The 26,036-nt window shown below is 37.2% G+C and overlaps 1 protein-coding gene across 3 annotated transcripts in view; it reads left to right on the plus strand.

Moving 5' to 3' along the window:
* Positions 1-26,036, plus strand: part of MSRA (methionine sulfoxide reductase A) — a 450,794-nt gene that overhangs the window by 205,179 nt on the left and 219,579 nt on the right. For all 3 annotated transcript variants that reach the window (XM_043565070.1, XM_043565068.1, XM_043565069.1), the window contains one exon: positions 18,051-18,170. In XM_043565070.1, coding sequence (XP_043421005.1) covers positions 18,051-18,170 — 120 coding nt within the window. The remainder of the gene's footprint in view (positions 1-18,050; positions 18,171-26,036) is intronic.

Here is a 26,036-nt window from a genome sequence, read left to right on the forward strand (position 1 = left end):
GCTCAGTTGGTTAAGTGTCACCCTTTGGCTCAGGTCGTCATCACATAGTACGTGGGTTCCTGTCCCACATTAAGCTCCATGCTGACAATGCAGAGCCTTCTTGGAATTCTCTCTCTCTCTCTCCCTCTATCTCTCTGCCCCTCTTCGATTCACAATTTCTCTCTCAACATAAATTAACTTAGAAAAAAAAGTGTTAGAGAGAATTTGGAAAATATATAAAAACACAAAAGAGAACATGAAAATGCAACTATTATTCCAACATTTTGTTGTATTTCCTTCCATACTATCTGTCAATCCATATAAACACCTAAAAAAAAAAACCCTCTACTTTTTGATTATGACAGTTGGAGTACATATTTCTTTTTTAATTTTTTTTTATGTTTTTATTTTATTTTTTAGAGAGACAGAGTGCGAGTGGGAGAGGGGCAGAGAGAGAGGGAGACACAGAATCCGAAGCAAGCTCCAGGCTCTGAGCTGTCAGCACAGAGCCTGGTGTGGAGCTCCAACTCATGAGCCATGAGATCACAACCTGAGCCAAAGTCTGATGCTTACCCAACTGAGTCACCCAGGCACCCCTGGAGTACATATTTCTTATAGAAATTTGGAGAATACCAAAGAGTATAAGAAGAAAATGAAAATCACTTGTAATCTTGCTATTAATATTTTGGTTTATTCCCCTTGAGTCTGTTTTTCAAAGTGTATACATTAAACCAAATGTGAACCCATTCTTCATGTAGCTTAATACCCTGAATTTTCTTTCTTAGCATTATATTTTGAATATTTCCATGCAATTAAATAATCTTAGAAAAATTGATGAGTAGCACTCCAAATTATGGGTGGACCATCATTAAATACTTTCTCTAATATTGATTATTTAGGTTGTTTCAAATAATTAATGGTTATAAATAATGTTGTTAAGAACATTTCTGAAAAATCAGTATTTGTTAATTAAAAGGACTTCCTTAGGACTTCCTTAGGACTGCTTCTCAGGAGTGGAAGCATAGGATAAAAGAGTGTTATGACTTTTAAGATTTATGCATACTACCTGCTTGTGGTTTTAAAGAAGACAAATAACATGTTGGAAAGTGTAGGTGAGGAAGATCAACCTGAAAGCAATGTGAAATATACATGTCAGTGAGGGAGCTGAGGTGGGATGACAGTTGAGGGGGTTGTTGTCATCATCTAGCTGGTGAGTTACTGGACCAGGGTGATGGTGATGGGAAGGGAGTGAGAGTATGAAGGACTGACTACCAGGAAACTGGTTAGGTTGAGAAAAGTAAAAGTGAAGAAACAATGGGGACTCTCAGTTTTCTTACTATGGTTTTAGGAAGAGGCTGATGCAGTTAAAACAAATAGAGACATCAGAAGAAGATGCTGGCTTGGTTGGTCTATTAGACATTAGATATACTGAATTCAAGGCATCAGGGAATCTTCCAGGTGGACATACCAAGCAGGGAGTTGGGAATGCATGTCTTTCTAAAGCTTTCTTAGGTGGATGGTCAGGGGTTAGACCTATGGATTAAGAGCCATTTTCAAATCGGTGATATGTGGTTTGAACAATATAGAAAAGGGCTGTTTAAAAGTGCAAACAGGAAAGTATAAATGTGTACCTCACAGTAAGCTGAACCAGGCAAAGTGATCTGGGGACACTGAATTGTCAGAAACTATAAGTTGTTGCGGGGAGAAGTATGCAGTCTCAGAAGTGGGATGGCTGTGTCAGTCTTCTTATTCTCTCTAACTTTCTGGGATTCTAGTAGTGGAGGTAGCCTTGGAAGTGATTGTGAGCACAGCTGTTTTATGTGTGAAGTCTAGAAGTTGGGAAAAGAGCTGGAAGAGAGGGAACATTTGGATAAAATGCTAAAGGAACATGTGATGACTGCACATGTTCTATTGAAAGCCTGGCCTCCCTGTTGGTTTCCACTCTGACAGGGCAGACCGCTCTTCCTATCCCATCTGTTGTCTGAAGGTTTGTTATTCAGTGACACCCCTTGCAGGCAGAATTAGGAGAGTGGGGTGTGCTAGTTAACAGAGCATGGAATGCACTGGTGAGCAGAATTTGCCCTAGCCACTCTATGCAGGGTCCCAAGGCAGACAAGTGAGAGCACCCTTCAGGAGTGCCCAAGTTGTAGTGGTCAGCCTCTCACTTGCTTTTAGAAAAATACCATTTCAACAATCACATATCTTTACTAATCAGGTCAAAAGTTGCAGTGTGAATGTATAGGGCTTTATGAAATTTTGAGCTTTCTTTAAAGTTCTTTCTGAAGATTTTAGCTGAGGTATCATAAATCTTAAGGGAAGATAATGTAATTCCCAAAAATATAAAAAGTGCTGTAGCCACAGATAATATTCATGAGAAATGAGAGATAAAAAGTTTGACCAAAAATGCAGGAGTATCAAAGTAATTCTTTTTTTTTTAAATTTTTTCAACGTTTTTTTATTTATTTTTGGGACAGAGAGAGACAGAGCATGAACGGGGGAGGGGCAGAGAGAGAGGGAGACACAGAATCGGAAACAGGCTCCAGGCTCTGAGCCATCAGCCCAGAGCCCGACGCGGGGCTCGAACCCACAGACAGCGAGATCGTGACCTGGCTGAAGTTGGACGCTTAACCGACTGCGCCACCCAGGCGCCCCAAAGTAATTCTTAACAAACAAACAAAACAAAAAATTTTTGAAAAAAATTTTAATGATAGTGTAAAAAATGTAAATCTGATCCAATGACACAGTTGTAATTTTGATATGATCTTTAAATCTCTTAGATGCTTAAATTATGATATAAATTGGAATCTTCATTTCCCTTCTGTTCAAAAATTTATTTCTACTGAATGCAGAATAGATGTCTTTCAGAAGTTCTGGAGTGATGGTGGTGGTGACAAATAAATTGACTGAATTCATGACTTCCAAAGATCAGTCTGCAAACCACGGGCATCACTATTGCTTTAGGATAAAATATTATTGTTTTATATAACTAAAGAACCGTTTGGTTATATTCTTTAAAAGAAAGGCATTGTACTCCAGGAATCTAGGATTTACCTTTCTCTTATAGCAGGTCACTCTCAACAGGTTTCAAAAGAATATAAGAAAGATCACATAGTCTAAGCACAGTGCAACAAAATTGCATCAAAATGAGAAGATAGTCTAAAAAACATACCATATGTTTGAAAACTAAAATGTACACCCTTGAATAACTTGTGGGTTAAAAAGAAAATAACATGGAAATCATAAAATATTTAGAAACAAAAGACAAGGAAAATACTACATATCTAAACATGTCTAAATATGTGGATATATCTAAAGCAAAACTTAGAGGTAAATGTATAGCCTTAAATGCATTTATCAGAAAACAAGAGAACTTGAAAATAAATAAGCTAACTATTCAAATTCAGAAGAAAGGAAGGAACAGATCAAGAGTAAACTGCACAACATAATAGTAAAGAAAGGACAGAAATAGAAAACAACAACAGAAAAGAGGATCAATCAAAGTCAAGGTTTGTTCTGTGACTGAAACCTCAAAGAACAGAAATAGAAGTAAGAAAACCTGAATAAACAAGTAACAGTGAAATCATCTCCCCCATTTCTTCCTTTCTCTCTAAAGACACAAGGTCCAGGTAGCTCAGAAAGTTTTATTTAACTTCAAGGAACAAATAATCCTTTTCTAATGCAATGTTATGTAAGAGGGGGGAAAAGTTAGCTAATCCATTTTATGAGGCCAATATAACCTTGAAACTAATTCTGGACAAGACAGTACAAGAAAATAAAATTATGACAAATCTTCCTTAACATAAATGAAAAAATTTGAAGTAAAATGTTAACAAAAGTAATTCTTCAATATCAAAATGCATTGTAAGTAGGTAAGGTTTATTGAAGGATGGCTCAGAAAAATATATAAATGTAATATACCACTTTAAGAGATGAAAGGAGGGAAACCATATGATCACCTCTAAAGAATGGAGTTTTGTTAAAACTCAAAACTCATACATGAAAAAAAGCTATTTACAAACTAGGAACTGAAGGAAACGTTTCTAATCTGATAAAGAGTGTCTAACCAAGAACCTACAGCAAAACTCACTGGATCATTCTCACTAAAATTAGGATGAGACAAAGATTCACACCATCACCCTTATTATTCAGCATTGTGTAGGAGGTCCTAGCTGATGGAATAAAGTAAAATAAGAGAAGAATAATTGGACAGGGAAATATGAAACTGTCATTTGTACGTAATATGATTCTTGGTAAAGGAAGTGGAAGAGAACATGGAGACAAGCCGTTAGAACTAATGAGAGAATTCTCTGAGTTTTCTGACCATATGGAAGGCATACTAAGATCAATGGTGTTTTTGTATCACAACTATAAGCAGTAAATAAGTGTGATAAGAAAAGTAGTGTTTATAGCAGCAGCACAAATCATAGGATACATAAAACTCTATGCAATACAAATGTACAATACCTTTATGGAGGAAATGACAATGTAGTATTGAAGGATGTATAAATGGAATATTTATATATGGACATATATATTTGGACAGCTGAATAATGGACAGCTGTAATTGTGTTCATTGACAGACTCGTTATTAATATGACAACATATTTTTTCAAATTAATCTATAAGTTCAATGTAATTCTAATCAAATTCTGAACAGGATATGTCATAGAACTTGACAAGCTAATACTAAACTAAATTTAGAATAGAAATGGGCCAAGAATAGCAAAGAAAATTTTGAAAAACTGTAAGTTAGGAAGACTTGCTAGACTGGATATTATGACTCATTAAAACTAGAGTAATTGCAACCCTTGATTTTCCCCTACAAACCTGCTCCATCCACAGTTCTCCACTCAAGCCAACAATTTTAGAGTCAACTTTGACTGTTTATTTCAAACCCTGCTTCTAAATCGGTCAGGAAGTCCTTTTGGCTGTATCTTCAAAATGTATCCAAAACCTGATCACGACTTCTTCTGCTACCACCTGGTCTAAATAAACCATCATTATCTCGCATTTGGATTACAGCAATAGTTCCCTAACCATTCCCTGCTTCTGTGCTTGGTCCACTCCAGTCACTTCTCAGCAGAGGACAGCCAGAGAGATCCCTGTAAAATGGAAGATCCTGGTGAAACATGGCATTCCCTTTCCCGCTCAAAACTCAACAATGGCTATCCACTTCAGTCAGCGTAAAATTCATAGCCCTTCAGTAGCCCAAAAGGCCCTACACAATCTGGCTTTCTTGATTTATGTTCAGATTTATCTTCAGTCAAGCCATGTGCTTCTTTCCTGCCCCTTAAACATAGGAGGCATGTTGTTAGTGCCTTTGTAGTGACTGTTTCCTCTGCCTGAAACACCCATACCCTGCTTGTCCTTGGACATAAGAAGTCCAGAGTACCTAGAAAACAGCTTCAGCATATAGTTCAAGGGATTCTTGCTATGTCTCCTGATGAAAGTTTACTATTCTGGGGGATCAGGACCTCTAACTTTGCAGAGCCAAGAGTTGTGGGGACAGGAGTACAAAGTTCCCCAGTGGTCATTGGGAATGGTAGTAAGTAGAGCCAATTCTGTTTCTACCTTTTGTTTTTTTAATGCATACATTCATTTTTGGGGTCTCTCATTCAGTGCATATTCAGTTTTCTGAAAGATAGCTCCCCAGTCTCCCAGAGTATTATCTCTAAACTGGTGTTGCAGCTTTGCCTCTGGGCTGTTCCAGTGCTGTATCAGGATGGCAGCTTCTGGGTGGTGTGGTATTCATGGGTTTGTTGCTGCATCTTCTACACTGTAAACTTGGTTCTCTGGTCTGATGCAGTGTTATATGGGACAGGAGCTGACTGAATTCTGAAGGCAGGAAAGTGAAACCCATACATGGAATATGTGTCTGTTACTGTGAGAACACACCAGTGGCCCTTTCAGCATGGAAGGAGCCCAGTATTTCCCCCTTGGCACCTAGTGGTTGCTTGGACCCCTTGAGAAATGGTAGTATATAAGGTGCTTGGAGACTGTCTCTGTTGCTGGCAGGTTAGACATCGGTGGTGGCAAAAGTGGATAAGATTTGGTAAGTGGGAGTCCATTGTTGTGCCCATGTGTGTCCTCCATCTTTGTCACTTTGGCCATTTTGTTCCTGTACCCGTGATACTAGTACTGGGGTGGCCAATGAAACAGGCTGACTGATGTTCATCAGCCAGGTCATTTGGTCAGTTTTGTATTTAGTGCCCATTTCTTGTCAGATGCTCTCTACCTGGCATTAATATTAACATGTGATGCAAATATGCTTCTACCTTAGATTTCCTTATTTTTAATCTTTCAGGGTTTTTGTTTATTTGTTTGTTTCTGGATTCTCGCTAGTCAGCCAAGCCATTTGCTACTGCCTATGAATTTATGTATGTTATAAACTTGGGCTTTTCCTTACACATGAAGTGGATAACTGGTACACTTCTTGAAGTGTCCTCACCAGTTGGGAGGAATTATCTTTTATGGCCACTCCTGAGTGAGACCACAGTGTGACTGCTATGCATTTTTGACTTGCATCTGTACACAGTAAGCCAACTATCCATAAACAAAAATCTAGCCTTTTTCTTGTCCTTCAGCTGGTTGTATAGGAGCTCCACTCAGACATAGGTTTGAACTGAGGGAGTGGTGTTGGTGCAATCCTGGTGGATGCTGTGGAGGTCTGACTACCTATTCGTGCAGCTTATGCCCTGTTGCCCTGCTAGTGTATGATTCCAGATGTATAACTCCTATCCTATGATGGATTGTTGTTGCACTCTATGGACCTTATGATTTGGTAGGTCTGACAGGGCTTAGATTTTGATGGACTGTTCCACCCACATGGTTTCTTGGTGTCCCATAGCTGGCTGTCTTTGATAAGCATCACTAGTACCCAGGTCATGGTGTTGAAATCCCTTTCCTCATTTAAAGAAATCAGGCTTCTTAGAGAAATGGCTGATGGCAGATATGGGGTAAGAAATGTACAAGATGAGCCTGGAACATCCTGTCATACCAGATAGCAAGAAAGCAATAGAAGACTATGGAGGATGTTTCAAAGGAACTCCCAATTTGAAGTTCAAAGGAACTTCAAAACAATTTGAAGATAATTTTTCTTGCCAAAGATATGTCAAGTGGAGTTTACGTGAAAGGAGTGATGAAAATGGTGAAACACAGCAAATATGTTTAAATAAATGATATAAATATATTATTAAAAAATTGGTCAACCTTGGAATGGAGAAGTTCATCATCTTAAAGACTGCTAAATAAATGGACATAACTAAATACTTATTTTCCCTTTCTTTTATGAACTATATCACTGAGTAACAAAGAGTAGTTGAGAAAAAGTATTCTCTCTCTCTATATATGTATATATATATATATATATATATATATATTCTCATTATAAAGACATTTCAACTAATAAATGTAAAAGAAGTGATAGAATTAGAAGGTCACCATTTCACAATTAACATATCTGCTAAGCATTGAGTATCAATGGATGTTAACATCACCAAATGAGAGACAACTAGACATTATGTGCTTCATGATCAAAGAACATAGAAACCAGTCTGTAAAGGCTAGAAGAGGTAAGTGCTTCTTCAAATGCACAGACACCAATGCAAGGCTACGTGAATTTTGAAGAATCAGGCAAATATGAGACCACCAGAGGAAGCTAATAAAGTTCTGACTGCAAATGGAGATCTATAATTTGCCTGACAAAGAATTCAAGATAATTATCATAAAGAAATTGAATGAAATTCAAGAGAACATTCATTAAAAATCTAAATGAAATTGGGAAAAAATGCATGAACAAAAAAAGAAGCTTAATAAAGAAAGAAAACCATAAAAGAGAATTAAGCAGAAATCCTGGAGCTGGAGAATACAATGACAGAACTGGGAAATTCAGCAGAGAGCTAAATGACCAATTTGTTCATGGATAAGAAAAATCAGCAAACTCAAAGACAGATCATTTGGAATTAGCCATCTAGAGGAACAAAAAGCAAAAAGAGAGGGATGTAGAAAACCTCTGTGAATTATAGACACCCTCAAGTGAAAGAACATTTGTATCATGGTAGTCCCAGAAGGAGAAGACAGAGAGAAAGGGGCAGAAAGATTATTTAAAGAAATAATTGCTGAAAACTTCCCAAATCTTGGGAAAGATAGGGACATCCAAGTACAGGAAGCTCAAAGAACTGCAACCAGGATCAACCCAAAGAAGATTAATATGAGCCACCTTATAATTAAAATGTTGAAATTCAAAGACAAGGAGAGAATTTTGAAAGTAGCAAGAGAAGAAATGACTCATCACACACAAGGGAAGCCCCATTAGGCAATTAGTGGATTCTTTTGCAGAAGCCTTGCAGACCAGTAGGCAGTGGGATGATATATTCAAAGTGCTGGAAAAAACCCACAAACCTGTCAACCAAGAATACTATACCGATCAATACTGCCTTTCAGAAATGAAGAAGAAATAAAGGCATTCCCAGACAAACAAAAGCTGAGGGAGTTCATTACCATTAGACTTGCCTTGCAAGAAATTCTAAGGGGAGTTCTTTACATTGCAATGAAAGAATACTAAATAACAACATGAAAACATATAAAAGTATAAAACTGACTGGTAAAAGTAACTATGTAGTCAAATGCAGAATAATCTAATACTGAAATGTAGGTGTGTAAATAACTTTAACTCTGGTATATAAATTAAAAAAAATAATAAAAATATAGCTATAATAATTTATTAACAGGTACACAATATAAAAAGTGTGACATCAATAAAATGTGAACATAAAATATGAGGGGAGGAGAAATCAAGTGCAGAGTTTTTGTAAGTAATGTAAAGTAAGTTATTATCAGCTTAAGATATTTTGTGTAAGCCTCATGATAACCACAAAGAAAAAAAAACCTATACTGGATACACGAAAGATATAAAGAAATGTATTATAATATACCACTACAAAATACAAATAAGGAAGACAGTAAGGGAAAAGAATAAAGGAATTTAAAAAAAATAGCAAACAATGAACAAAATGGCATCAGTAAGTCTTTACCTATTAATAATAATTACTTTAAATATAAATAAACTGAATTCTTTATTCAAAAGACCTAAAGTGGTTGAATGGAGAAGAACACAATATCCAACAATATGCTGCTTTTAAGAGACTCACTTTAGCTTTAAGTACACACATAGGTAGAAAGTGAAGGGATAGAAAGAGATATACCATGTAGATGGTAACCAACAGATAGCAGGAGTGGCTATACTTATATCAGATAAAATAGTCTTTCATTCAGAATTGATCACAAAAGACAAAGAGGGTCACTAAATGTTGATAAAGAGACTAATTCATCAAGAGGATATAACAATTATAAATACACATATACCCAACATTGGAGCACATAAACATTTAAAGCAAATAACAACAACTAAAAGGAGAAATAAACAGTAATACAATAATAGTATGAAACTTCAGTGCCTCTCTTTAAACATTGGATAGATCACCCAGACAACAGGTGAATAAGTAAACAGCAGATCTGAATAACACTCTAAACCAAATGTACCTGACAGACATAGAACATTACATCCAGCAGCTTCAAAATACACATTCTTTGCAAGTGTACATGGAACATTCTCCAGGATAGGTCAAATGTTGGACCACAAAACAACCTTAACAAATTTGAGAAAATTGAAATCATATCTGATATATTTTCTAAAAATAGTAGCATGAAAATAGAAATAAATAACAGGAGGAAAATTGAAAAATTAAAAAAATATATATGGAATTTAAACTACAGACTCCTGAGTTAAAGAAGGAATCAAAAGGGAGATCAAAAGTATTTTGAGGGGCGCCTGGGTGGCGCAGTCGGTTAAGCGTCCGACTTCAGCCAGGTCACGATCTCGCGGTCCGTGAGTTTGAGCCCCGCGTCAGGCTCTGGGCTGATGGCTCGGAGCCTGGAGCCTGTTTCCCATTCTGTGTCTCCCTCTCTCTCTGCCCCTCCCCCGTTCATGCTCTGTCTCTCTCTGTCCCAAAAATAAATAAACGTTGAAAAAAAAAAGTATTTTGAGACAAATTAAAATGAAAACACACATACCCAAACTTATACTAAGAGAGAAGTTTATAGAGATAAATATCTCAAATAAACAACCTTACTTTACACCTGAAGCATTTAGAAAAAGAACAGACTAAGCTCAAAGTTGGCAGAAGGAAGGAAATAATAGGAATCAGAGCAGAAATGAATGGAATGGAAACTAGAAAGATAATAGGAGAAAAATAAATGAGATTAAAAGTTGTGTTTTTTTAAAGATAAATAAAATTGCCAAACGTTTAGCTAGGGTAATGAAGAAAAAAGAGAGGGATCAAATAAAGCTATAAATGAAAGAGGGGACATTACAATTGATACCACAGAACTACAAAGGATCATAAGAAACTACTATGAAAAATTGTATGGCAACAAATCAGATAACCTAGAAGAAATGCATAAATTCCTAAAAACATACAGCGTCCCAAGACTGAATCATGAAAAAGTAGACAATCTGAACAAATCAATATGACTAAGGAGATTGTGGCAGTAATAAAAAATTTTCCAACAAGAAAAGCCCAAGATCAGATGGCTTCACTGGTGAATTCTACCAAACATTAAAGAAGAGTAATGCTGATCCTTCTCAAATTCTCCCAAAAAATTAAAGAAGGAACACTCGAAAACTCATTTAATAAGGATAGCATTACCCTGATACCAAAGCCAGGTAAAGATGCTATAAGAAAACTAGAGGCCAGCATCTCTGAAGAATATAAATGCAAAAATTTTCAACAAAATATTAGCAAGCAAAACTCAATAGCACATAAAAGGATCATACACTGTGATCAAGTGGGACTTATTCCTGGTATGCAAGGATGGTTCAACATATGTAAAGCAATAAATGTGATATATCACATAAATGGCGTGAAGGATAAAAATCATATGACTCAAAGATGCAGAAAAAACGGTTTGCCAAAATTCAACACCCTTTCATGACAAGAGCTCTCAACATATTTGAGAAGTTATAGAGGGAACATACCTCAACATAATAAAGACCATACATGACAGACCCATAGTTAACATTGTACTCAGTGGTGAAAAAGCTGAAAGTTTTTCTGCTCAGATCAGAAATAAGACAAGAGTGCTCACTCAAAAGTCCTATTTAACATAGTACTGGAAATTTTAGCCAGAATAATTAGGCAAGGAAAAGAAATAAAAGGCTTCCAATCAGAAAGGAAGAAGTAAAATTTTCTCTGTCTACAGACCACATTATTTTATATGGAAAAAACTCTAAAATCTTCACCAAAACAACCTGTTAGAACTAATCAGTGAATTCAGTAAAGTTTCAGTATACAAAATCAACATACAAAAATCAGTTGCATTTCTATACACTAACAATGAAATATCTGAAAGAGAAATAAAGAAAATCCCACTCACAATGACATCAAAACCAATAAAATGCTTAGGAGTAAATTTACGTGAGGTAATGGAATAATCTGTGCATTAAAAACTATAAGATATTGATGAAAGAAATTGAAGAAGACAGAAATGGAAGATATTCCATGTTCATAAATTGGAAGAATTAATATTGTTAAGATATGTATACTCCATAAAGCAATCTATATATTTACAAACCTAATATCAAAATTCCAGTGGCATTTTTCATAGAAATAGAAAAACAATTTTAAAATTTGAATGGAACCACAAAGGACCCCAAATAGCAATTCTGAGAAAGAAGAACAAAGCTCTAGGCATCACATTTTATGATTTCAAGTTATACTACAAAGCTATAGTAATCAAAACCGTAGGGGACTGCCATAAAAACAGACACATAGACCAATGGAATAGAATAGAAGGCCCAGAAATAAGCTCACACATATGTGGTTAACTAATAATTGAAAATCAAGCCAAGAATACCCTATGGGGAAAAGATAGCCAAATAAATAAATAATGTTGAGAAAATTGGGTATTCACATGTTGAAGAATGAATCTGGACCCCTATCTTACACCATTCACACACACACAAAAATAACTTGAAATGAATTGAAGATTTCAGCCTAAGACCTGAAATAATAAAACTTTTAGAAGAAAACTTACAGGAAAAACTCCTGGACATTGGTATTGGCAATAATATTTCAGATACCAAAAACTCAAACAACAAAAGCAAAATCAAGTAAGTGGGATTACATCATAATATGAAGTTTCTGCACAGCCATAGAAACAATCAGCACAATAAAGAGGCAATGGAATGGAGAAAATATTCACAAACCATGTATCAGATAAGAGGTTAATATCCAAAATATATGAAGAACTCATACAACTCAATGTCAAAAAAAATAATTTTATTGAAAATGGCAGAGGACCTGAATAGACATTTTTCCAAAGAAGGCATGCAAATGGCCAACAGGTACATGAAAAGACACTCAGCATCACTAATGACCAGAGAAATGCAAATCAAAACTGCATTAAGTATCACCTCACACCTGTGGGAATGGTGGTTACCAAAAAGACATAAGGTCACAGGTGCTGGCTAGGGCGAGGAATAAAGGGGACACCAGTGCTGTTGATAGGAATGTAAATTGGCACAGCCATTATGGAAAACAATACGGAAGTTCCTCTAAAATTAAAAATGGAACTAGCATGTGATCAAGTGTACTACTTCTGGGTATATATCTGAAGAAAATGAAATGACTATCTTGAAGAGATATCTACACCCCCATGTTCATTCCAACATTATTCATAGTTACCAAGACATTGGAAACAACCTAAGTGTTCTTTGGCAGATTAGATAAAGAAAATGTGGTATGTATACAGTGAAATAATATTCAGCCATAAAAAGAAGGAAATCCTGCCATTTGTAACAACATGGACAGACGTTGAGGGCATTATGCTAAGTGAAATAAGTCAGACCAAGAAAGTCAAATACTGTATAATCTCACTAACATTGGAATCTTAAAAAAAAAAAGCCAACCAAATTCGTAGGAATGGAGAGTAGAATGGTAGTTTCTGGGGGTTGGGAGGGGTGGGGGAAATGGACAGATATTGGTCAAAGGGTACAAACTTCTGATTATAAGATGAATGGGTTCTGGAGATCTAATATTTATTATAATTACTATAGTTAATAATACTGTATACCTGGAGGTTGCTAATCGATCTTACATATTCTTACTACAAACAATAAATTGTAATTATGTGAGGTGATGGTTGTGTTAACTAACTTTGTTGTTGTAGTTATTCATAATATGTATGTATGTATGCCAAATCATGTTGCATACCTTAAACTTACACAATGTCATAGGCCAATTATATCTCAATAAAACTGGGGAAAAATTTAAAGTTACATAAAAAGGAACATAGTACCACCAGTAGTTTTGTCAAAAGGATGAAATCCGAGCCTGATCATGGTTCTTGATCCAGCTGCAAATTTTCAGGAAATAACTGAGGATAGAGGAACAGGTTGAGTTACACTATGAGAATGCAGTTGGCAAGATCTACATTGTGGGAAGCTCTGCAGGTCAGTGACCCTTGTTTTCTTCAATGGATAAATTAGAAGGAAAGAAAGGAGAGGGCACATGTTGATTAGAAGAACTTAAGGATGTATCAAATTTTTTAAATATGAGCACCACCAAACTATAGAATTGGGATGGACACCTTGAGTGATAAAAATATTAAAGAAACACAAGGAAGTGAATATTGTAAAAGTCAGATAGCAGTTACTTTTAGAGGGAGGAAGGGAGTTGTGATTGGGTTGTGACATGAGGAAGGATATCTGAGGGCGATGGCAAACTTCTATTACTTGACCTGGGTGGTGGTTACAAGGATGCTTGCCTAATAATAATGCATTGAGATATGTATCTCTTCTGTGTGGCTTTTCTCTTCCTATGTTTTCCTTTATAATAAAAAGTTAAAGTATAAAATATCTTAAAGAATATAGCACGTATTGTCTTTTTTGTTATTTATGTTTTTTGCTAGATTATGTTTACTAAAGTTAGTCTAGTAATGTATTACTAGATTGTGTTTACTGAATTCTGAGAAATTCTGCCATACACTTGTTTTCTTTAAGTGCACACACACACACACACACACACACACACACTCAAAACCAAATAATTGAATGCTTAGGTTATACTGGAAGCCACCAGAAAATATCTGATTGCTTCAAGGAGGAGTTTTATTCTTATAATAACCCTTATTCTAAGCTAAGTACCTCTCCAGAAATTTTGACATTGATTACACACCAGGCCCCTGAGCATTCTTTCAGCCACACATGACCACCCCCTGCAGGCCTTTGCCCAGCTGGAGTTGGGTCATCCTCCCTCTAGCAGGGGGTCTCTTCTTGATCCCTATTAAACATCAAAAGGAGGTTAAATAACTTGCCACAAAGATTTTGTTTGGTTTGGCCAAGATCCATTTTAAGTGTTATAACTCTATAAAGCATGAGGATATAGGGAAGATATAGGGTCTGGGCCATCAGTATGAGACTATAGACAATGGTCAGGTTAGGCTGATTGCTAAAATGGCCCATCATTTACATTGTACAGAAAATGCCGAAAGCTTGAAGTACCCTTTTGTACCATTAATGTTAGTCATTGTGCATGAAAGAAGTATTTTATTCAGTGAACTTAGCAGATTTCTGAACTTCATAGGTCTAGAGTACCTTCAGCATATCACACTACTCAACTCCTGGGTGTGTTTGAGCTCAGTAATGCTTCCCAGCTTACTTTTTATTTATCCTCCAGAGGTTCACTGTTGTCATTCCTGTGATGGCTAATTTTATGTGTCAATTTGACATGGCTAAGGGATGCCCAGCTAACTGTTTCTGGATGTGTCTGTGAGGATGTTTCTGGAAGAGATCAGCATTTGAATTGGTAGATTGAGGAAAGAAGGTCACCCTCACCAGTGGGGTCATCATCCAATCTGTCAAGGGCCCAGATAGAATAAAATGCTAGAGGAAGAGTGAACTTACTCAATCTTTGAGCTGGGACATCCATCTTCCCCCGCCCTCATACTTCATTGTTCCTGATTATCTGGCCTTCAGACTTTGGACTGGGACTTACATCATTGAGCCTCTTGGTTCTCAGACCTTTGGGTTTCAACTGGGATTATGGTACCAACTTTCCTGGGTCTCTGGCTTGCAGACTACGCATCATGGACTCCTCAGCCTCCACAATTGCAGGAGCTAATCCTCATAATAAATGTCTCTCACTCTCCCTTTCTGTATATCCTATTGGTTCTGTTTCTCTGGAAAATCTTGACTAATATAATTCCTTCATCCCAGAAATGCAATGAATAAAATTAATAGTGAATTCTTGTTCCAGAGATTTGAGGATAGTCAATTTTTCAGTAAATATTTAACTATATTCTCTAGCAGCAAACAACTTGCAAACAGGGAAGATGGTCTAGCAGTTGTAACTCAAACAATGCATATGGTTATGTTTTTCTTTGAATTTTTTCTTTTTTAAAAATGTGTATACATTTTTCATTTTTAAAATAATATGAATCTATTACAGAAAAACTTGAAAAATGAAAAAATTTCCTGTATTCTCCTGTAAAACAATCATGGTTATAACTTTGTATATTTCTTTCTAGTCTATTTTGGTATGGATGTTTTTTTCATAGTTGTAATAAGAACGTGCATATATGTATGTTTTTTTCCTTTTAAATTTAGCCTTAATTATAATGTAATCATATACATATTTCCATGTTGTATTGTTATCACAACAGTAATTTTTTACTGCATTAATTTTTATCACTTGGCTCTATCATATTGTTTAACTGTTAATCTATTCTTAGTGTATTTCCCCTCACATTGGAGCAAATATATTTTTGTATAATGTATAGCATTATGCACAATGTGTTTTGGTTATTACTGCTCTGAATTTTTAAAGTAGATTATTAACAAATGTCAAAAATTTCAGTAGACTTCCATCTAATTTTTCTTTCAGCTCTGTCATCAAGTCTAACAAATCCAGTGATTGTAGGAGTAGGAGGCATATATTAATTTGCCAACTGTTAGTCTACCCAAGATCTTAATTATATATGACTTAATAAAGCCATATAAAACTTGAGCGAGGCAGTAATCTTGTTTACATCTAGATATTGGTCACAGAATAGTAGTTGTGGATGGTTTAGAAACTTCTGGTAGAAAATTAGGGTTCTTTATTTGAAGCCCAGGGAGATGTAAAGCAACATTTTGGAAGTGTGTAAATATGTGCATTCTTGGGAGATTGGTCTTCATTTTTACCATATGTTCAAAGGAATCCAATAACTAGTGATATGAGCACAGTGTTTGCTAGTTGAATAGAATACTATTTTTTTGTGAGTTTCTTTGTATATTTGTCATCTCTTTTTTCTGCCTTTCCCCTTCTCTCTCTTTCTTCATTCATTGTATTTAGTAATAGAACTCAGAAAAATATTCCCTTTCGTGAGCACTGAAAAGTTTATAGCAACTTAAATATTTTTGAAGAAACTGAACACGTGTAAAATTGTTAATTGAAAACTGCATCAGTCTGTGTTGATTTTGCTAAGTTTTCCTACTGAAGTCAGTAAGTTAGTGTTACCTTTATTTTGTTTGTTTGTTTTGAGAGAGAGAGAGAAAGAGAGTGCGTGTGCACATGCACACATGTGCATTGGGGGGTGGGGGTTGGGGAGGGACAGAGAGTGAGAGATAAAGAGAGAGAATCCCAAGCAGGCCACACTGTCAGCACAGAGCCCCACACCGGGCTGGAACACACAAACCATGAGATCATGATCTGAGCCAAAATTAAGAGTTGGACGCTTAAGTGACTAGCCACCCAGTTGTCTCAGTGTTACCTGTCTTTGCTAGAATTAAAAAAAAAAATAACCATAACATAACTCAGTCAGTAAAGCATCAGACTCTTGATTTCAGCTCAGGTCATGATCTCATGGTTTCGTGAGTTCGAGCCCCGAGTTGAGCTCTGTGCTGACAGCTCAGAGCCTGGAGCCTGCTTGGGATTCTGTGTCTCCTTCTCTCTTGTGCTCACTCTCTCTCTCTCTCTCTTTCTCTCTCAAAATAAAGTAATAAACTTAAAAAAATAAAAATAAAAAAGCATAACTAGGATGCTGATCATTAAATAAATTTATGCTATTAATATAGGTTATTATGTTTTGGGAAGTCCAAAATGAATTGAGTGTTGAAATGCAGTTATCTTTTTACTCAGTTATTTGGAAAGGTATGCTTTACTAACTTCATTAAAATTTGAGGCTTCCTAAGTTTTTGTACAACTAAAGCAAATAGGCATTCTATGCAAATAACCTTAAATAAAATTATTTTTAGGCGTTAAAAATTCTTCTTAATTAATTTTTTTATTCTTGACTTCTAACATGTTTCATTTTTAATTTGAGTATAGTTGACACACATGATACAATAGTTTTAGGTGTACAGCATAGCAGTTCAGCAAGTTTAGACGTTATGCTGTGTTCACCACAAGCACAGCTGCCATCTGTTCTGAAACATTGCTGTTACAATATCGTTGACTATATTCCTTATGCTGCACCCTTTATTACTATGACTTATTCATGACATAACTGGGAGCCTGTATCTCCTACTCCTCTTCACCCATTTTGCCCAACCCCCTTCCCCCTTCCCCTCTGGCAACCATCAGTTTTCTGTATTTATAGATCTGATTCTATTTTTTGTTGTTTGTTCATTTGTTGTTGTTGTTATTAGTTTTTTGATTCCACTTATGAGTGAAATAACATGGTATTAGTCTTTCTGACTTATTTCACTTAACATAATACCCTCTAGGTACATTCATTTTGTCTCAAATGGTAAGATCTCATCCTTTTTTTGTGGTTGCATAATATTCCTGTGTGTGTGTGTGTGTGTGTGTGTGTGTGTGTGTGTGTGTACCACATCTTCCTTATTCATTGTCAATAGACAGATACTTAGGTTGCTTCCATGAAGCTTTCCTTTTTTAAAAGATAACATCTTAGTTATTTTTGATTACCAAATGACATGAACAACTTCTCATTTTTAGGATAACAGAGTTTCTAATATGCAATTACTAGTTGTTTTTGACAAAGGACTAATCAGTATCTTATGTTTTTCTTAGGAATGGGCTGTTTCTGGGGAGCTGAGAGGAAATTCTGGACTATAAAAGGAGTATATTCAACTCAAGTTGGTTATGCTGGAGGCTACACTTCCAATCCTACTTATAAAGAAGTTTGTTCAGGTACGAAGAATTTTTTCCAACTTCTATTATAAGGAGCAAGAAAGGACTTGTCTCTTCTGGCAGGTGACAGGATCTTCAAACTGCAAATATGATTTTTCGTGTTTCCTCAGTCTTTTCTTTCCAATTTCTATAAATATGTTTTTTGGCCTCTCACTTTATATTTAAGAAGATAATAGATTTCTTATGGAATGTATTGTTTGGCTATTGTTGCATAATAATCACCATAAAAATTCTAAAGCAATCATTTATCAGCTTATGATTATGTGGGTCAGCAATTTTAGCTGGGCTAATCTTGGTGGTTCTTCTGCTGGTCTTGTCTGAATTCACTCATGTGACTCCAGTCAACTGGTGGGCTGCCTGGGGACTAATTGGTCTAGGATGGCTTCACTGATAGGTCTGCATTTGGTGCTGGCTGTTGTTTTTTGTTGGCTGGGGTAATGGGAATGATGGACCATGTCTTCAGCACATTCGCTCCGGGCAAATTCACATGGCGGGTACAGAGATTCCCAGGAACAGCAAGAGAGGATAAGCCCCATTCTGTTAGCACCTTTTAAGTGTCTGTTTATATCACATTTACTGTTTCCATTGGCCAAAGCAAGTCACATGTTCTAGCCTAGAGAAAATGTGGGAGGGATCCCCTAAAGGCAGGACTGCAATAGTCTATTACATGGGACAGACATATCACACACCATAATTGTTTGTCTGTGGGTAAGACATTAAAATTTAGGCTCTAATGAAGGGATAGCAAACTGGCTTATAAGCTGCCTACTGCCAGTTTGTGTAAATAAAGTCTTATAGAAATACAGCCACACCCATTTATTTATATATTATGTGTCAGTGTTTTCATGGCACAATGGCAGACTTGAGTGGCTATGACAGAGATGGTATGGCGAAAAGCCTAAAATATTTATGATCTAGCCCTTGTCAGAAAACTATTTGGCTACCAGGATAGGCAGATGCCCCATGGCAAATTCTAGCTCAAGTACCAGGTAACCATTCTGGATTTGGTTTTTGTTCTGGCCTTCAAGGATTTCCTTTACTTCTCTGCCAGCTCAGTTAGCGTTTATTTATTTATTTTGAGGGTGTGGGGCAGGGTGGGGGGAGCAGAGAGAGAGGGAGAGAATCTCATGCAGGCTTTGCACTGTCAGCACAGAGCTGGATACAGGGCTTGAACTCATGAACTGTGAGGTCATGACCTGAGCTGAAATCAAGAGTCAGACACTTAGCCAATGGAGCCACCCAGGAGCCCTATCAGGTAGCATTTAAAGCATAGGTTTTTCTTTTAAACACTTTTTCTCATTTTTCAAAAAAAATGGTATATGTTTAAGGAGTATGACATAATGTTTTGCTATACATAGTGAAATGATTACTAATAGTCAAGCTAATTAACATTAGCTTAACTAATGTTCATCTCATTATCATCTCCTCATCCTTCTCATTGTCATCTCCATCATCCTAACATTATTATTCCACATACTTTTCTTTTTGTAGCAAGAGTGCCTGTGATCTACTCTCTTACCAAATTTCAAGTGAACGATACAGTATTATTAACTACCATCACCATGCTGTACATTAGATCTCTAGAACGAATTCATCCTACATAAGAGAAAGTTTGTACCCTTCAACCAACATTTCCCTGTTTCCTTCTACTCTTGTCCTGCTAACCACCTTTTTATTCTCTGCTTCTATGAATTTTTTTTTTTATTTAGATTCTACATACAAGTGAGAACATGCAGTATACATTTTTTTCTGTGTCTGGATTAATTTCACCTAGCATAGTTTCTTTCAGTTTCATCCATGTTGTTGCAAATGGCAGAATTTCCTTCTTGTGTAAGGCTGAATAATATTCTGTTGTCTATATGCCATGATATCTTTATCCATTCTTCTGCTGATGGACACTTAGATTGTTTCCAAACTGTGGCTATCGTGAATGATGCTGAGGTGAACGTGGGGAATAGCTCTCTTTGAGTTCCTGATTTCATTTCACTAGGATATACAGCCAAAAGAGAGATGGCTAGATCATTTGATAGTTTTATCTTTAATTTTTTGAGGAACATCCACACTGTAAAACACATTTTTTTGAAAAGAATATTTCATTCAATATTTTAAGAGTTCTTGATAGGGAACATTTATTATCTAGATGTGTAGTATAGATAATATTGATAAAAAATGGATTTTAAAAATACATAAATAGTTTTATCTTTTAAAAATAAAGGGTTGAATTTGTATAATTTGGGGAGGGCCCTCTCAACTCTCCAAGGGTACCGTGGATGCAGGTCAGGGAGGAGTTGGAGTACGGGAGTTTGTTCAACAATGAGCATGTTGGTTTGTTTGCTACAATATTAATTCTGATTTGGAAATGAAATTTGAGCTGTGCAATATTGAAAATATCATGAAAACATGCATTTTCTTGCTTTACTTGCCTTTACAGAAGAATTGAAATATATTCATTAGTGTTGAGAATGTGGAAGATCGAACCAATACTTTCATGGTTCATCCAGTTTTTTTCCTTGCATCTGTTTCAAAATTAAACAAATGCTTATGCAGAGCTATAAATAGATTCAGACGAACCCTGGAGACTGCCCAGGTGTATCCTCTTAAGTCTCAGGAATGGAAATGAAGAGATTCCTTCCCATGATTGCAGACATGACTTAATAACCTAAGAGAAAAGGTTGCTAAGAAAACCTCCAAATATCTACTGCTTATGCTATTATTCTCCACCAGCAAAATGTTAATAATCAATTAGAATACTGTGGTTGCTTGTTTGCTCAGACTTGGTCCCATTCAACTCTTTATGTTAATAAGAAAAGTATTCTAATTGCCCTTTGTTGAACTCCTACTATGTGCCACTGTAATAAGCACTTTTTGTATTTTTCCTTTCATCTAATCTTCCAAAGAATTCCATGAAATGTCTCAGTTTCTGTCTGTTACAGAAGGAGTGTTAAGGCTCAGAGAGGAAAAGTAACTTTCCCAAGGCCATGTATAGCAGGAATTCCAAGCTCATCAGCTCTCAGCTCTAAGTTTGTGCCACTGACCAAGGTGTCAGTCACCCACTTGTCATATCCCAGTGATTCTCCATTCATTCATTCATACTTTCCTCCACCAAGTCACACAGTCTCGTCATGTCAACCCTTCTGCTATACTTTTGAAAAATTGGTGTGCTTTTTAATGATTACAGTAAAGAAAATACCAAGCAAAAATTTTTTTTTGTCTTTCTGATGTTTAGAATGACAAAGAACAAAACTCTTTTAAGATACAGTTCATGCAAACAGCTGGTATCTTAGAGTCTTATACAGAAGCCACAGAGGTTGGTAAAGAACTCTATTTGATATGAACACTACCTGCTAAGTTAGTGGTGGCATTGGGAAACATGGTTGTCATGGAAACTTGTTCCTGATTGGGAAAAGATGGTTATGGGGTCTTATCCAGACACAGAAAGAGATGATTTCTTTCCTTGGGCTTTTTTTTTTTCGTCCTGATCATGAAAGGAAAAACAAAAAGAGAGAAACTGTGATAGAAAGGACCCTCTGGCACAGAAGTAGTAGAGCCTTCAGATCCCTGGAAATAGCAGGGAAGGAGAACAAACAAGGTCCTCAGCTAGAGTAATTATGGCAACCAGCTAATTAAAGATTTTTCACTGAGGAGAGGATGGGGGAGACAGAAAGCAGGTTATACCGGCAGGGCTTCCCTGCTGAAGCCTTGGGTCCTCAAAGCCTTATTGAAGGAGTCAGCCCTGGAGGGGTCTGACTTGCAAGGAAGAAAAACCAAGGCTCCACTAAGATGCATAATAATTGCTGAGGTTTCATATGAGAGAAACACTAGTCTGTGCTCCAATATTTGGATTTATTTCAAAATGGCTTACTCTTGTGTTTGTAATTAAGTTTGTAAAATTTTGGTCACAACAAAAAGTATTTTGTAAACATATTCATTCATTCATTCATTCATTCATTCATTCATTCATTCAAGATATGAAGCCTAAGGACCTGGACTGTCTGCCAAATTCCTTCTCTCATATAGCAAGTACACTTGAGCCTAAGATACCATTTGGTTTCTTGGGGCAGGTGCTAGAATTAGAGGGGTAGCACTTGGAGTGGGGGTGGGAGGCAATTTTCAAAATCCAAAAGAGGTAGAGCTAGCCATTGTAGCTCTATCACTTCCCCTCCCCCCAGCCCAACATATGACTAATGGCAGAGCTTCCACATCACTGTCTTGGCACACAGATTGGTGATCACAAGCCATGAAACCAGAAACATTGGCTGAAGTTTGTCATGACCACATGCTGGTGGGTAGGCACTGCCTCAGGGGATGAGTGAACAAGCTAGGGTGTGTGTGAGTGTAAAAGCTGGTGTGTATCCAGGTAGGATGCATATTAATGTTGGAATCGTATTTCTTTGAAGCTATTGATGCCCCTGTGATTCTGAAACCCGAGCTTTAGGCACATAGAAAAGCTGTATGACTTCTAGTAACAACCAGGAAAAGAGGTGATCCCATGGTGACACGTGAATAGAGTTGACTCTGACCTGTCAGTAGAACATTCATTGATGGCTCACTAATAGGTATGTTACATACCGGGTGATCTGTGTGATACTTGAGCCTGACATCTATACAAGATACAAGGGACAGCAATTCCTCAAGGCAATAAAGTTGCCCTTTGGGAATAAAGTATAAAATAAGCCTGCAATGCCTCAGAGTGGAGGCAGGAAGTCACTTAGAAGAGAGCTTGACTTCCTGGTCTGTAGGACCTCTAAGTAACCCAATGGAATGCTCTGCCCTATGTAAAAAGGATAAAAAAGAGGGCCTCTGCAGGGAGGCTGTTCAGCCAGGCCAGCCTGGGAAAGGGGAAGTCTGGCAGGCACCCTCCAGGTTGTTCTGTAAGGTTTGGCTGCTGGACAGACTCCCAGAGCCTGATACCTGAGGCTTTTAAGTTTTATCAGTAACTCCTCTTATTCTGATCCACACTCTGTAGAAACTTCTCATCTTTTGTCCTCCTGTGGAGATTATTTACAGAAAGAAAATGCAATGAGACCAGGTTGGTCAGCCAGACTGTCCTAATTCTCATTTCAAATTCAATTAAATGCCATTCTAAGATGTATATCTCAGTTTATTGTGAGTTTAGTCTACACAGGTCATTCTCTCCATATCACATTAACCTTGGGTTAAATTAAATGATAAAAATGGAATTTTTGCCTTCAAAAGCTGAGGGAAGGCAAACCACAGTGATTTTCCAAAGGCTGTGACTGCCTCCTTGCATTTCCTTGGAGATTCCTGCCCCTCCCATGTGTCCATCATTTCAATTAAACCTGTTTTAAAAGTGACCTTTCTCCTGGAGCAGGTACTTAAACTTCCCTTCCTTGGATTCATCAATTAGCACTGAACCCAGAGCCACAGGCTAAGAAACTTGCATCTCCTATAGCTGTTCCAGGACTGAATTCTGAGCCCTTGGAGAGCTGCCCACCACCAGCTCCTGCACTGGGAACCCCAGTCATAGCTTGGATATGAGGTGGCATTGTTCATGGCTGCTGCTCAGCCACTATTTCTTGTGGTGTTTCAGATCTGTTTCTAATAGTGTGCTGAGAAGTAATCTAAGTCCTAGTGGCCATCATTCTAATCCTAAAATGACTTCCAAGGAGTTACTCATTCATTTGGTGTTCCTTAAAAGCTCAGTATATGCCTAGTACTAGAGAACCCCTAGAAACCTAGAATGGCATAACCACGAGGAGCCTAGATTTCATGTAGCCTTTCTTGAATGAATTAAATAGTACCTGTCTTCCAGAATTCTTTCTCTGATGTCAAATGGAGGCTTGATCTTTCACATTTGTTTTAAAGTGTTGTGCTGACCCTGGATTTCTCTTTACACACACATGCATGTGTGTGTGTGTGTGCGCACACACACACGCACACACACACACACACCAACTCCCCCAAACATTTGTTATGCAAACCGACTGATTAACTGGCATGCTGTTGCTTTACTACATTGATTTTAGAAGTAATTGAGCTATTCAGATTTCTGAATACCCTGATAGAGAATTATTCTTACATTTCATAATAATGACTACACAGATGAAAATATGAAAAGACATTCTGCAATGGGTAAGCATTCTGGGTTAATTTCAGTGCATTAGCCTAATACACAAATAACCCCATTTCTGGCTAGAAAACCCAGGATGTTCATTCACTGGGTAATATCTTTTCGTATTTTGCTTACAGATGTTCAGAACAATTCCATGTTTATTAGTCTATTCAAAAGCTTTTAGAAATCTGCACAGCCAAGTAGCACCAAAACCAGAAGCATGAAAGGGGCTGCATAACTTTTTCTCAGAAGTGACATTTACACAATCACCACTCAGAAGCCGAGGCCCAGATACTTTCTTTCAGTGGAACACTCCAGTGGATTTTCAGGCATCATGTCCAAATGCAGTCCTGAGCCGGAGCCTAGTCTGGGAGGAACAGAGTGTGGGAGTCCTCATTTTACCTTCCAGTGGTGTCGGTGTTCAGGCAGTTTTGCTTCCTGGACTGTTTCCTCTCTTGTAAAATGGAGGCAGTGCTATTTTAGGAAGCCAGTATTGTTGTGGCGAGGTTCTTATTTGAAATTAAAATTATTTCAAATTGGAAATGTTCTAGAAAACTGAGGATAACATATGCTTTCTACCACTCTAGCTCTTGGGCATTACACATCAAAGTGAAGGGGCGCCAGAGTGGCTCAGTTGATTAAATATCTGACTTCGGCTCAGGTCATGATCTCATGGTTCGTGGGTTTGAGCCACGTGTCGGGCTCTGTGTTGACAGCTCAGAGCCTGGAGGCTGCTTCAGATTCTGTGTCTCCCTCTTTCTCTGCCCCTCCCCCCCCCAAAATAAGTGAAAACATTAAAAAAATCCAAGTGAAGGATTATGAAGCATCGCTTGATAGTGGACTGGGGTCCGCCCACAGAATGTGCACACAACATAACAATGGAAGCCGTTTGTTCCTTTTCCTCCTCTGTGTTCGTTGTAGGTCATAGCCACCCCCTCTCCAAATGCAGATGCTTATATCCTTGAGCTGGAGAGCTCTAACAAAGCATTGAATAATTTCCTCATTAATATAAAGCAACTCAGTATACTTTTTTTAGTTTGACTTAATTTCTGAAGTGTTTGGGTGGATGTACATGTCTATGTATCTTGCATGAGATTAATGATCCCATTTTTCTTTGAAGTAGTGATGAGTTCTGTTATTAGCAGATTTTACCAAGCAATGTAAAACTCTTTCTAAATTCCTTGCAGACTACATTAAATCTCTTTTTAGTGTGTAGTAAGTCTTATTGTACTCATTTCAATGTCAGTCAAGGTAAATTACTAAGTTATTGGCATATCCCTAAAAATTCAAGAATTCCGGTGTTCAGTTCTTGCTATAAGCGATTTGATCACTTTTTGTTCCTCAGATGTCAGACATAAAATTGACCTTGAACTTGTAACAGGCAGGATGAAGATGCTTGTCTGTCTCAAACCACCTGGCAGAAACCAAGCCCCGAGGTCAGGGGTCCTGTGACTCAGAGTTATAATTCCTGGGACCAAATATAGCCCCTCCATCCAACCCATCCACAGAGCTGTTCAAGACAGATTAGTTCGGTGAATGGACCCACTGCCTGAACGGACAAAGTATAGGTCATGAGAAAACTACCGTTTTTATTTATTTTCTAAGCCTCGATCACTAGAAAAGACAAACGTGGCTTCTTGACAAGAAGGGCTACCCCTCTGAAATGCTGACATCAGTTCTGAGGCATAGGTCATGGGGGGCATTTCAGGCCTGTAAGAGACCATCTTCTAGTCCTGTGGCTTTCAAAGTGGGTGACCGTAGAACACTTGGGCTCCAGGAAGGTGCTTCAGGGG

This window comes from Prionailurus bengalensis, chromosome B1, assembly GCF_016509475.1.
Source record: "Prionailurus bengalensis isolate Pbe53 chromosome B1, Fcat_Pben_1.1_paternal_pri, whole genome shotgun sequence".
Taxonomy (NCBI): domain Eukaryota; kingdom Metazoa; phylum Chordata; class Mammalia; order Carnivora; family Felidae; genus Prionailurus; species Prionailurus bengalensis.